This window comes from Ruditapes philippinarum, unplaced genomic scaffold (assembly GCF_026571515.1).
Source record: "Ruditapes philippinarum isolate M1 unplaced genomic scaffold, ASM2657151v2 ctg5409_1_1_1_1, whole genome shotgun sequence".
Taxonomy (NCBI): Eukaryota; Metazoa; Mollusca; class Bivalvia; order Venerida; family Veneridae; genus Ruditapes; species Ruditapes philippinarum.
Window position 1 is genome coordinate 30,182 of NW_026853260.1, and position 13,171 is coordinate 43,352.

Below are 13,171 nucleotides of genomic sequence, written 5' to 3' on the forward strand. Positions count from 1 at the left end.
CTACGGTCATTGACACTGGTCTCTGCTCTGCAGAAGTTTCAGTTCTTTGCGAAAGTGAAGGCAACTAGTACTGGTAAACTGCTTGACAGCCTGCCCAGGAAAATGCGGTGGTTGAACTGTGCTCTTGTGAATTCAATGTGGCTTACTGTCATGATCGGAAGTGAAAACTATCACCACAACCACCACGGTGTACAACCTCAATTACAACATACAAAATCTTTAGAACGGTACAAAATTGTCTTTTGGTATAGCTGTCATGTGTTTTTTTTTCAATTATTCTTGCTTGGATATGGAAGAATGAAAAATCCCAATACGTTCAGGTATTAGAAAGTAAATTATAAAACAAAATGAAAATGAAAGGAAAATTAAAGAAAATACTGAGCCAGAAAATGATGCATCAAGAGCTCATACATATTGATAAGATAATTCTATTTTCCGAGACTATTAGAATGTGTATGCCTTAAAGTGAGAAATGTTTGCCCTTGACCTGGTCCGATTGGGAATTTAAAGCCAAAGAATATTATATTACTATGGAAGATTAATTATTACTGCAAAAATTGTAAATTCGGCGTTATAATCCGAGCATAGGTTTTAAAGAAACAGCCTACATTACCTGAAAGAGGACCGTTTTTTATGTAAGGTTCCAAATTATCATACTTTAAAGTCAAACAGAAGTCTAAATATTCCACTTTATTTTTTTTAAATCGTTGAAAATTATTGAAAGCGGCCATATTGGAAGCGGTGTCATGGTAAAATTGTGACATTTCATGGTGTAACACAGGTATCGGTGGCAATCGATTGTATACGCAAGCCTTATAATACAATTTGTTTCTGTTATTGGTGTTAATTATTGCAGGAATAACTCTTATATTCACACACGAATATTTCAGCATTAAAAATAAAATGTAAAAAGGAAATTCTGACAACCTTACTTAGAAATTAAATAGTTTATGATGTCCGACATAAGATCATACTGCATTTAAGTCTGTTTAAATAAAACTGTCAAATTAGAAATTATACAGTTGGGTTTTTCAACATCTGTGATCATTAGGTGAAATTTCTGAACTGCCTTTGATTCCCCACATACGAAAATACAATGTAATTGTAGGTACATCTTAATGAATTATATTATAAATACTATACATGATGAAGCAAAGAAGAATTTCAATTTGTATTACACTCCATATCAATTTCTAGTTTATTATCTTAAAAACAATATTGAGGACAGTTGCGTAGGAGAAGAAGTTCAAAGCAACCAAAAATAACTTAAAATTCTGGAAAAAAAACTTAAAATTTCACACTTCAGACTGGCCTTTTCTCAAGTTAAGAAATTACAGCTCTCAGTAAAATGCAATTGTCGCACAGATATGACGGGGTTTATGATAAAAACGCAGCAAGTGGGAATTAAGTGACCGTAATTTAGACGTAGAATAACATAACAATGTAAGACAGATAGTCTGCTTAAATTACTGTAGTCGTCTGTTAGAACGACTGTCGCAAAATTCCATGTTATCTAGTGCCCGCTTTTCATTTCAAACGGCACCTCGAATGTGTCACATTGAAAGTTCCATGATTATCTCCGTATTTTGTACACATCTGTGGGTGTTGCCTAAAAATTTCAACATTATTATGTTTAAGTTATGTTTAAACCGGCGCAATGGAGCACTTGCACCTACCAGAGTCGTCTTGGGCAATTATGTGTATCTATGTTTCGGTTTTGCAGTTTTAGGCGTTTTTTGTGGGGGTTTTAAGACGGGGAGATGGGTGGATAAGTTTTTTCTATTTTCTTTACATTTCTTTGCTTGCTTGCCGAACCTTGTATTAATAATCATTATGTGTTTGTTACGGTTCGGTATACATGTATAAAATATGTTAAACAAGATGAACAAGGAAAGGTGACGTTCAATGAACGCAACCCCAACACGACCCACGAACAAGAACCATTGGCAAGGAGCCCAGGAGGATCCTAAACAAAAACAAGACAGGGCGCAAGGGAGAGCACGGTCAGGCTTTTTACTAAAATGATACAGTAACATATGAAGAAATAATGGTAACTGACAAGGAAACCAAAATCAAAGAAATAAATGAATGATTAATAGGGCCTCTAAGTAAACGAGCACATGGGAAGGGGATAGGAAATTCAAGGAAGGGGGAGGGGGCGAAATAAAGAAATAAAACTAGGGGCAAAAGGAAGACACTTACCATAGACGAGAAAACAAAGGACACAAACAAAAGTGCACCAAAACAGTATAAAACAACAAGACATACACCTTAAACATGTACAAGTCTCTTAATCTGTTCATTTGAAAATTCTTATCTTCTCAATGACCTTTTTTAATATCCTCTATTTAAAATCTATTTCAATTAAAATATGTGACCCTTCCCTTATAGTTACACAGCATATGGCTGGATCACAATAAAGTTCCTTTTAGTAAATTAATAAAGTATGTCAAGAAGACATTAATCTTCATCAGTAGGTTTGATATGGTATTATTTATCGGCAATTGGTGAAAAAGAACTCTTGAAATATTATTTGTACAAATACTGAATAATTTGATGTGCATTCAAAAAGTTCCCATAAATATTAAATTTCTTTTACGTTCTTAATTGTCATATAAATATGCATGTATAAATGAAGTCAATATTTTATGCGAGAGTGACATTGGCAGTCATTAGCAGTAAACAAGAAGGCAAACCACCTATTGATAAGTGTTGAGCACATGTTACTGTAAATTAAAACATTTAAAAAATATTAAACAACAGTACTTGTACGGAGCCTATTTGCTACCATTGCATTTTATGTTAAACACATTGGTATTTTTTCATTAGTATTTAATAATAAACAAATTTATTACAAAATAATGAAAAGATTTATTTCCCCTATATTTTTTTTGCAAGTTAATCTTCCTGCGTTACCCAAACTTACCTGCTAGACACACTGGTAGGTACTACAAGCTTTCACGGAATCGATTTTTTACGATGACGTCATAACATGTCCGCCAAAGATAATGTAGACAGTACAAATTTGAAATAAATCGCATGTATGCGTTAAGACAGGTACAATCTAATATTTTTTTCTAGGAGAAGTTAGTACAAGAATTTATATTCTATTGATTTTTAGAGGACATTGAAGTTACTTTCATGTTAAAGCAGTAAAAATCAGTCCAAACTATCGATAGTGTTGCCGGTAGATTTTCCGTGCGTAAAAATGACAGTTAAATTAGGCGTAACGGTTTGACAGTAAAAAAAAAAGTCTGTAAAATGGGTCAAACCGTTCACGCCGAATTAATTAGGCTAAAGGAGTATAAACGTCCCCGTTGATTGAGTTAGGAATACTATCTGCGGGGGAAAGTTAAGCAAAGCAGGGTTTAACTTTAATTATATTTTTTGACAATATTTTGCTCGATTTCTTTCCACGTCATTTTATAACAATAATCCCTGATTAGGTTGTCCATTGTTAGGAAGCTGACATAAATCTGTAGATGTGACAGCTTTTATGGGCGTGTCTAGCAGTATTATCTCGACGACTGTAATGACTCATGAATGTTAGTTTCATAATTATTTTCCGAAAACCGTGTTTAGTTGTTCAGTTGTGGTTGCTGTAACTTTTTTTCAGTACCTTTATGATTTGTAACAGCTGCAGTATCTAAATGAGTATTTACTGTTTTTGCATGACATTAAACTTCACGCTGATCAAGAAAAAAACCGAAATCATTATCCGACTGTCGCCGACTAGAATGTCTGTAGAGTGTTGAATGTTGAATACTGCTTGAACTAATGCAAGGGTTGAAGTTATGAAGCACGTTATATATATTGTCTATCAAAAACATTTTTAATAAAACCAAATAGGCGATTTTTAATTACATTTATATTCCATACTATTCCTATTGATTTCAGTGCATTTGAGCGGTCCTTCTTATCATATTTTTAACAATGAAACAAACACACACAAAAACGAGTTCAGTGGAGAAAGATACAAAAATTCCTAGGCTAACATCTTTTTAATTCGTCTATAGTTGCTTCCGTTAGGTCCTTGAAAATAACTAGCTATTATGTATTGTAAATGTTATTTTTATAGATGATGGAAACTGAAGAAACAAAGCAATCGCCGTTGCAAGATGGTCATGATTTGGTTATAAATGAAGGGTTAGTGTTTCTGATTTCGTATGTAACTGAATATTAAAATATTGACAATAGTCAGAATCGATCTATTTCATATTTGATCTTCCAGATATTTATTCAAACATCGATAATTTCCGCGCTGACTGGTTGTGATGAACTCTTTAGCAGCTTGGAATAACTGATTCTTGTTGTGTATTTCTTTATAATATATCGTTGTTTAAGCATATCACTTGAATGAATTAAAAGTATTAACAGAGTACCAAGCTACTAGTTCAGCGATTTATGATAAACAATTTTATCAATGTCATGGTTAGTGTTGGTGGTGGTGGTAGTTTTCACTCGGATCACGGCAGTAATACACATTGAATTTACTAGAGCACAGTTCAGCCACTGCATCGTCCCTGGGCAGACTGCCAAGCACTTAACCAATACTATAGTTGCCTTCACTTTCGCAAGGAACTTGAAAACTTCCGTACATGCTCGAGGAGAGGTACAGTGCGAATGGTCATAGAAAGGATTTCATGATCAATCGCAACGAAAATGACCAGCACCGTCCGAGAATCGAACCCGGGTCGTCCGATACACAGTCCAACGCTATACGTTAACCGAACGGCTGAATGTCGTAGTTGTTCAATGAAAACGGACTTTATAAACGTCTGGCATTATAAATATGCATATAATAAAACGAGATGCAAATATATTGATTTTCTTTTCTTTTCATGAAAAGGCAGAGAAAAAGAACCGAAAGGAACTTGAAAGGTGACACGAACTATTTCTGTATGTCGGATCACCTCGCCGATGTCTGGTTTGCTTTCAAAGACGACACTTATAAACTTCCAGCGCACAAACTTCTTCTAAGCATGCGCAGTGAGGTTTTTGAAGCCACGTTTTACGGGTCTCTAGCAGAAAGTTCAGATACAATCATGCTTGAAGATATTGACAGTAGTACGATGAAAATGGTTTTACGGTAAATATTTGTTTGCTAATACATCTTGGCATACATGTATATTCAATTAAAAGATACGATGATTTGATTTTCTTGTTCAACTTTTCAAAATAAAATGCATTGACTGACATTGTCCGATTATCAATTGTTTTAATGTAACCTTATATTCATAACTGAATAAACTTCAGAAACTTGCTTCAATGGATCCTTAAAGCTTTCTAAGTTCAAATTATGGCCTTTTGGTAAAAAATGTCTAATGAGCCACTTAAACATTAAACAGACTTACATGATAGAAAACTTTGTCCTTTCCCAAAATGTTTTTATGGAAGTTTGAAAATGATATTGTGAAGAAGGTTATTTAAAAATCTTAGATTCCTCTTGTAGATTTCAATGTAAAACTAAAGCACACCAAAAACATTTTCAGGTATATGTACTCGGATGATATTGAACTGGATGTCAATAACGTTTCTTGCTGTCTTTATGCTGCTAAAAAGTATGCCTTGTATGATATGGCAAACAAATGTGCGAAATTTTTGGAGACCAAAATCGGCATTGACACTGCTTGTACCATTTATGAACAAGCAAAACTTTATGACGAGGCCCAGCTTGCAACACAATGCATTGATTTTATTACTGGCAATTCAGAGGAGGTCTTTATATCCAAAGATTTCCATACACTTGCTTTTGAAAGTGTTTTGGAAATCGTCAAAAACGACAATCTCTGCAGCGATGAATCTTTCATTTTCGCAGCAGTTAAAGGATGGGGAGAGTCTGAATGTATAAGAAAAGGCTTAGAGGTCTCATCAGAAAACCTAAGAGCATGTATCGGTGAAATAATATTCATGATTCGATTTCCCCTGATGCCAATTGATGTGTTCGCGAAAGAAGTCGAGCCAACTGGAATCCTTACAACTGAAGAACTATTGATGATATACCACCACTTGGCTGTTAAAACAGATGACCAAGAAGTACAGAATGTTGGAAAGTTCTCAAGTAGTAAGAGAGTTATAATAAAGAGGTTCGACAAGATGCCTTTGAATCCCTATTATCAGGAGTGTGTTCTTGCTCTGAGCGTCTCAAAAACTATACATCTTGTTGCCATACACGGGGACTTTGTACCTCATGTGGACAAGGTGAACTTTTCTCTGAAAGAAAATGAATGTGAATTCGATACAAAAGGAGAAAAACTCATACTGCGTGAACCAATAATAATTTCTGCTCGTTTTGGAAAGGCCCAGATACGTTTTCATATGAACTCAAGTGACGGGCTTAATTCTGATAAAACTAAATGGTCAGCAGCAAAGGTGAATATTTCAAGCGAAATGAAAAGTTCTACTGTCTACATTAGTCGCATTCCATGCACGTTACGTGCACTGGTGTTCAAGGAAACATGACATAAAAAGCTGATTTGTGGTCACCACGATTTATAACTTTATAATTGAAATAGCAGGTCACTAAACACATTAGGAAGAAATACTATCTGACATTGACATTTCAAGTTAGAAAAAAAACTATTGAAAAAGTTATTTACGCATAAGTATAATCTTGACCTCAAAGGAGCCATTTTTTACATTTCAAATACGCCATTAACAGACATTTAAAGATTACAAACTAATGGATATTCTAAATTTAGAATAATTTGGTTTGCTTCTGATTATTTTCCTTAAGGAATTATCCAAGATATGCAAACAAAAAGAATGGCTTTGTTTAAGCAATAGACAACAGTATTTATAAATGGTTACACACTCTTGCCAAGCAGGTCCGTATTCATCAAATCCAAATTTTCATAACAAGAATCTACATGGTAAAAGTGTTTTATATTTTCAGAACTTGTTTATATATATCTGAAGATGTTTTTGATTTAAGTTTATTAGACTACCTTCAAATAAAAATGTGTTTAAGTGGTTGGAAAAAAATGTGTCATGTTTGAGCCTGTGAAAAGGGAGTCTATTTTACGCACATGCATTTATTTTAAATAAAAATTGTAAAACGCAATGATTACTTAATAATAAAAATTACTTTGTAAAATGTATAGGTCAATAATGGAAACAAAAACATAGACAATTTCTGCAAAAACATATTATTCCTCTAAATACGGCATGGTGATTAAAAAATGGGTAAAATGCAAAGAAGGGGAATAAAAGATATGAATAATAGCATCTGTCGTATGTTGCGGTTCAGATCGGAATATCCGTACGAAGAGGACCCGCCCATTATCGGGTTCACGATGGACAGGTATTCCGATCTGAACCGCAAACATATGTCAGATATTTTTCTTGCATATTCTGCCATGTTCCATCATATGTTAAATTCTTTACCCTAATAAAACAATTTTCCATGGAAATTTATGTAAATCTAACAGAAACAACAGTCTGGTGCACCATGCACTCATCGGCTTAGGTTCACCTTTTTGGTTAACCGTATAAACTTCAATTCGAACAAATTTATAATATATTGAAACTTTATAATTATTTGAATGCACCTATATGAGTTTTACATGTGTTCAAACGATGAAAGGCCAAAGACACTGTGACCTGTGATAGGTAATAGGTTAATCTCAATTTTCTCAGACACTAAACTTTATAATTTATTTCAATGTTAATTTCTTAAATATATCTACATCTATTTAACATTGATATCATTGATTGAACATTTCCGAAGTGTTACAAAATAAAGGAATATAGTACTTTATATTACATTCTACATTCTTTGACACATCGGCTGCAAATGAATTGCTGAAGAAATATTTCAAATTTACGCACCAGTGACCTCCTTCTTGAGTGTTATGGCTGATTGTGTAATAGACGAATTATCCGGCATTGTGTCAAGTTACTAAGCTATACGAACAATAATTCAATATTTGCAAACTTAATGCCGAGAGGAAATTAATTGCACACGGGCAAACTTGAATAAATAAAATATCACGAGACAACATCAACAAGTTATGAAGCGAACCAACGAAGTTTCAGATGATCACTAAGGATAGGATCAACAAAAACACATTGACACTATGATGATGATGTCTAAAGGAAAAAATACAGAGGAAACTCATATCATCACTTCCAATTAGGCCTAGGTGTGTACAAAGAAATTTAAGAGAATAAAAAGGTCAGCTCACAGAAACATTGTGGACAGCTCAAATTATCAACATCAAGATTGATTTGGCGAGTTCAGATGATTGGTCACAAACAGATGATGTTTAAAAAATTAGTTGATATGTGCAAGGCAAATGCATTGGAAGTGTGAGATTATATGTACATTGAAATACGAGTATAGAGAAAAACTAAAAATGTAGTTAAATAGGAAACCAAGAAATAAATCAGACGTACATTTTAAATAAATATAGTATGAAATTATAAACATGGGCTCTACGCTTGCAATTGACGAGAAAGAAAAATAGTGAAATTCATAGACAAATGAGACAAACAAACAATTTCGCCTTTCCTCTCAAAATATATGTATTTTACAATAACGACACTGATAGTTAGACGTTTCATTTTTACATGTACAGATAATAGTGTTTTTCTGACGTATAGCACTATAGTTGTTGGAACATTCATGATAACATTTTGGTATTTCACCCCATTGTTTCCCTTGAAAGATAGAGGATTACAATTTTGTTTTCTGATTGCACAGTGTTTAGTCAGATATGTACACACTTTTCCATTTGGTACTAGCGCGTCGTGGAGTGACACAGGGAATCGGCAGAACGACAGGTGAAACCCAATTTTGTTTTCACACTTCGGTAGATCCAACTTTGTATTTACCTCCGATCCTAAAACTTGGAAAGCAGCTGCTGATGCTGATAGAAAACAGGGGGACGGGCCTTACACAGTGTTTGGGACGACGAGTAAGGGTGTCAGGATTCCAAGCTCCTTACACACAGAGACGTCTTAAAGGCGGGGTCTTACAAAGTAGGTGGCATTACAGCCACCATCAGGGCTATCTTAACTTTCCGTCAATTTTCAGGTTACTGTATGTTCTTAGTCTCATTGAAATACTTTTTGGCTCAAAATTTTTGTTAATTTTACATCCAATTTAGTGCAGTTTTTTCATAGATTCTTCAAAGTTTCTTATCTAACATGCTTTTCGTAAAAACAAAAGATCGAATGACACCGTTACGACATACTCCTCGTATGGCTGTGCACTGAAATCAATCGGTAACAAATTTATATGAATCATAATTAATATTTAACGCTCGGATCCTTGTGAAATACGCGTGTATCAAAACTATCAACATTCATCTGTGTATTTTGACTCTTTGATTCGCTAGTATATGCATGTATATTTAAACTTTTATGGTGACTGTAACAGAAGTTGAACTATTCGTAATTGTTTTATAGTATTATTTACATCGTTACTAATGGTTTTCTAAATATAGGTTGTGAGAATTCCGTTTTATTTTTATCAACCAATCAAAACGCTCGGATTAAATCATGACATTATTTCGTCCACGCTGGAAGTAGAAACGCGTTTAAATTTCACCGAATTAAAATGACGATATCCTATTTGCATTTACTATATATATCAAAGCTGGCCGTCTTAAAGCAAAACATTCAATACCGAATAACGAGTCGAATACGAATACTCAAGAAATATATAGTTTAGATCTTTAAGTTGATCTATTAATTTCTGTAATACATTACTAGCTCTGTGGGACGTATTTTACTTAATTAATCATGGGTATGTTTCTATCAAGATTGTATAATCTGTTTGAGGACTGGGGAGCGGACCCAGCCCGGATTGTTATGCTCGGACTGGATGCTGCAGGTATATTAACTTTTATTTATTTATTTATTTATTTACATGTACTTATTTATTTAATTAATTTATTTATTCATTCGTTTATTTATTTACTTATTCAATTCATTTTTATATAAATGATTGATTGATTGATTTGTCTCGAATTTTAATTATTTGAGTGAAAAGCTTCATAAATTCGATGCTTTTTGAATGTTTATTTTGTATTGAGAAATGTAATCTTATTTATACACAGGAAAGACAACTGTGCTGTACAAAATCAAGTTGAATGAAACAGTTACTACCATTCCTACTATTGGTTTTAACGTAGAAACTGTCACTCCTGTGAAGGGTTTACAGTTTACTGTATGGGATATTGGAGGCCAAGGAAAAATAAGACCTTTGTGGAAACGGTACACGGAAAATTCTGAAGGTACGTGTACCCGACTATTGTTGCGTGCGCTAATTACGATTTTAGATACTCCCAAAACTGTTGATATTTTCATGGTGCAGCTGCTTCAGAGCTTTTCCAATACTTTTCTTTGTTCAATTTCGTTTCAAGTTAAATAATCTAAGCTTAAAGCTACATGCCTCCAGACGAGTCAAAATATTTCAATTAAATCAACTTGAGAGAACTGTTCTAAGATGTAAGGAAGGTAAAAAGTTTTAAGATTCAAGAAAAATTTTACATATTATGTGCGATTAATGACTGATTTTTCAGTAATTACAACTATATTTCTACTGCGTTACTAACGCAGTAAATGCTATTTATGTTTATTTTGACTACTTTTTGGTAATTTACGTGATCTGTAAGTGCCATTGATAATGTGTTATTTGCTTCCTTTTTGTTACTTAACAATATTACACATTCAAATATATTTTCAAAATTTTCTTGAAAATTAGCGTGAATCTGGAGGCGTGCTGCTTTAAAACATGTACAGTGTATCTCGACATGAGTAAACAATAATTAACCATTTGAATATTTTGCAGGTTTGATATATGTAGTGGACAGCGCTGATAGAGAGCGGATGTCAGAGGCCCGTGAAGAGTTGTTTGGTATTCTAGAAGGGGAAGAAATGAGAGGCGTGCCCGTGTGTATTATTGCTAATAAACAAGATCTGCCAAGTAAGTTAAATGTCATGTAATTACTTAACTATGTATATATGATTAATAAATCCGGATTTTTTATTTTGAAACTAAAATGAGCCACTGAATAGTTTGGAATATCGCGAGATAAAGGTTACTGTTACACAGTCTTAGATCATGTTTTTTTCTCTAATAAGAATACATAACCTAATCATCTGGTGGTTTACAGTAATGTGGCATCAAAAATATTTGATGAATGTCCGGATAACCTAAAACAAAACAGATGCAGAAGGGAACGCTTTCAAAATAATGGAGAAAATGGAAGAAGACGTTTATATCTATGTCTCAGTATTTAGAACGTGCTAACGAACAGTACAGTACTGTTCATACAGCTCTACACGATTTTCTATCACGCTATGAACCGGTAACTTCAGCAAGGCAATGATGTTTTTTGTGAACAAAATCCAGATCACTTGATGAAATCATAAATTGAAAAACTAACACAACATTTTAAAAGCATCTATGTCGAGTATTTCTGACAAAGATCTGCATGTGTTGTGTTGAACTGTTTTCTAATTTATTATTGTTATTGTTGTTTCTTTGTTTGATTTATTTTTTTCTCTCTCTCAATTTTACAGATGCAATGAGTCCTTCAAAAGTAATTGAGGAATTACACTTGCAGAAGCTAACAGGCCGGAAATGGTATATCCAAGCTGCGTGCGCAACTACCGGGGAAGGAATATATGAAGGAATGGAACACCTTGCAACAATGGTTAAAGAATTCAAACACAACAATCGATTTTAGAAGAAGCACCGACACAGCTTTTATTAAAATGAGACAGTTGACCTTATGGGGTCAATCAAGATGGTGTTTGAAATCAATAACATCTAAGCCAGGGGTTCTACGTAACTTGATACTAAACGTTCGTGGAATTAAGATGTTTGGTGTTCTCAAATGGTTATCGGCTAATATCACGCCGAATAAAAATCATTTGACCTCTTTGTCATCTCGAACAAATATGATAAAGTTTATACAATTTGACACATTGTTGGTGTCTATTTTAGCCATATGTTTAGAGAGGTTACACGGGATGTGCAATTCTGGACTTATCCTAAATCCTTGAACTGGTATAGTGTACTCGAATCCATTGTTGATTTTTTTTTCCGAACAATAGCCTTTACTACAAAGCTTTTACTTTTACATTTTGTGGTTTTTTGTCATCTTGCAAAGGAAATGATAGTTCAGTCACATAAGTACATTCAAGTACTTTATCAGGCTTGACGATATGTTTTGATAGTATGGACCTTTGTTGTGTATTTATGATGAGATCAGATAATGATATTGCTTTATTTAATGTAAATGTTATACTTCTAGTTGTTCTTTTTTTCACATCATATACAAAGAGTTTTATTAGTATCAAAGTAATATTATACTAGTAGTTGTACATCATTTATTTAAGTACTTTTTTACATTGTTAGTATTTCCTCTGTTACATGTTGTAAATAGTGACATTATTTTAATGTTGATTTTGCTGTTACTGTTGTTGTTGTTGTTGTTTATTGCTGAATAATTTATAAATAAATATATTTTTATACCTTTTTAGATAAGTTATTTTCAGTATATCTTGTATGTGGCGCCGTTTTATGTCGCAATGGCGCTAATTGTCGCTAAATGTCGCACCATTGTCGCAAAATGCCATAACTGCCGTTGAATGTCGCAAAATCTTCTGCCATAAAATTTCGCAATGTTAACTGTCACATGATTTTCCCCTGCCATTTAATGTCGCAACATTACCGTTTGATGTCGTAAGGTGTAAATTCATGATAAAATTAAGTGAGCTAGTGGTTCTAAATCGAAATAAACATGTCTGTACATATTTTTAACTTTTGTACATTAGAGAATGCCCCGATCCATCTGCCGACTCAAGATGAAAATGCCTGTTAAAGTGGATTGGTCTACAATGGGCACATTTTCAAGAAGTACATTAGAAACGTATCATTTGGACATACTTGCAAAACTCTTCTTAAACAAACAAATTTAACATTAGTTTTATATGACATTTATATAATGAATTACTAATATTTTGTTCTAGACCATTTAATTATCCACATCCACATCCACATATAATCTGTTCATGGTTTGTTATCACACATATTACTTAATACTATATTTATGCAATGCATACTTTCCATCATAGACCATTTAAAATGTCCTTTTTGTTTGTAACTAAAATGTACAAACATCGATTAAAGTATAGATTTTAGAAGAAGCACCGA

General features: G+C 33.5%; 1 protein-coding gene across 2 annotated transcripts; it reads left to right on the top strand.

Moving 5' to 3' along the window:
• The first annotated feature begins 4,058 nt into the window (after positions 1-4,058).
• On the top strand, positions 4,059-12,773 carry LOC132736320 (uncharacterized). 2 transcript variants are annotated; one of them, XM_060723430.1, is made up of 7 exons: positions 4,059-4,146; positions 4,850-5,089; positions 5,493-9,037; positions 9,768-9,838; positions 10,065-10,241; positions 10,799-10,933; positions 11,533-12,773. In XM_060723430.1, exons 3-7 carry the CDS (start codon positions 8,718-8,720, stop codon positions 11,697-11,699), a joined length of 870 nt encoding a protein of 289 aa, XP_060579413.1. In that variant the 5' UTR covers positions 4,059-4,146; positions 4,850-5,089; positions 5,493-8,717; the 3' UTR covers positions 11,700-12,773. The 2 variants fall into 2 exon arrangements, with proteins under 2 accessions (XP_060579413.1, XP_060579412.1); XM_060723429.1 differs by lacking the exons at positions 9,768-9,838; positions 10,065-10,241; positions 10,799-10,933; positions 11,533-12,773 and having other exon boundaries at positions 5,493-8,698.
• The last annotated feature ends 398 nt before the right edge of the window (positions 12,774-13,171 follow it).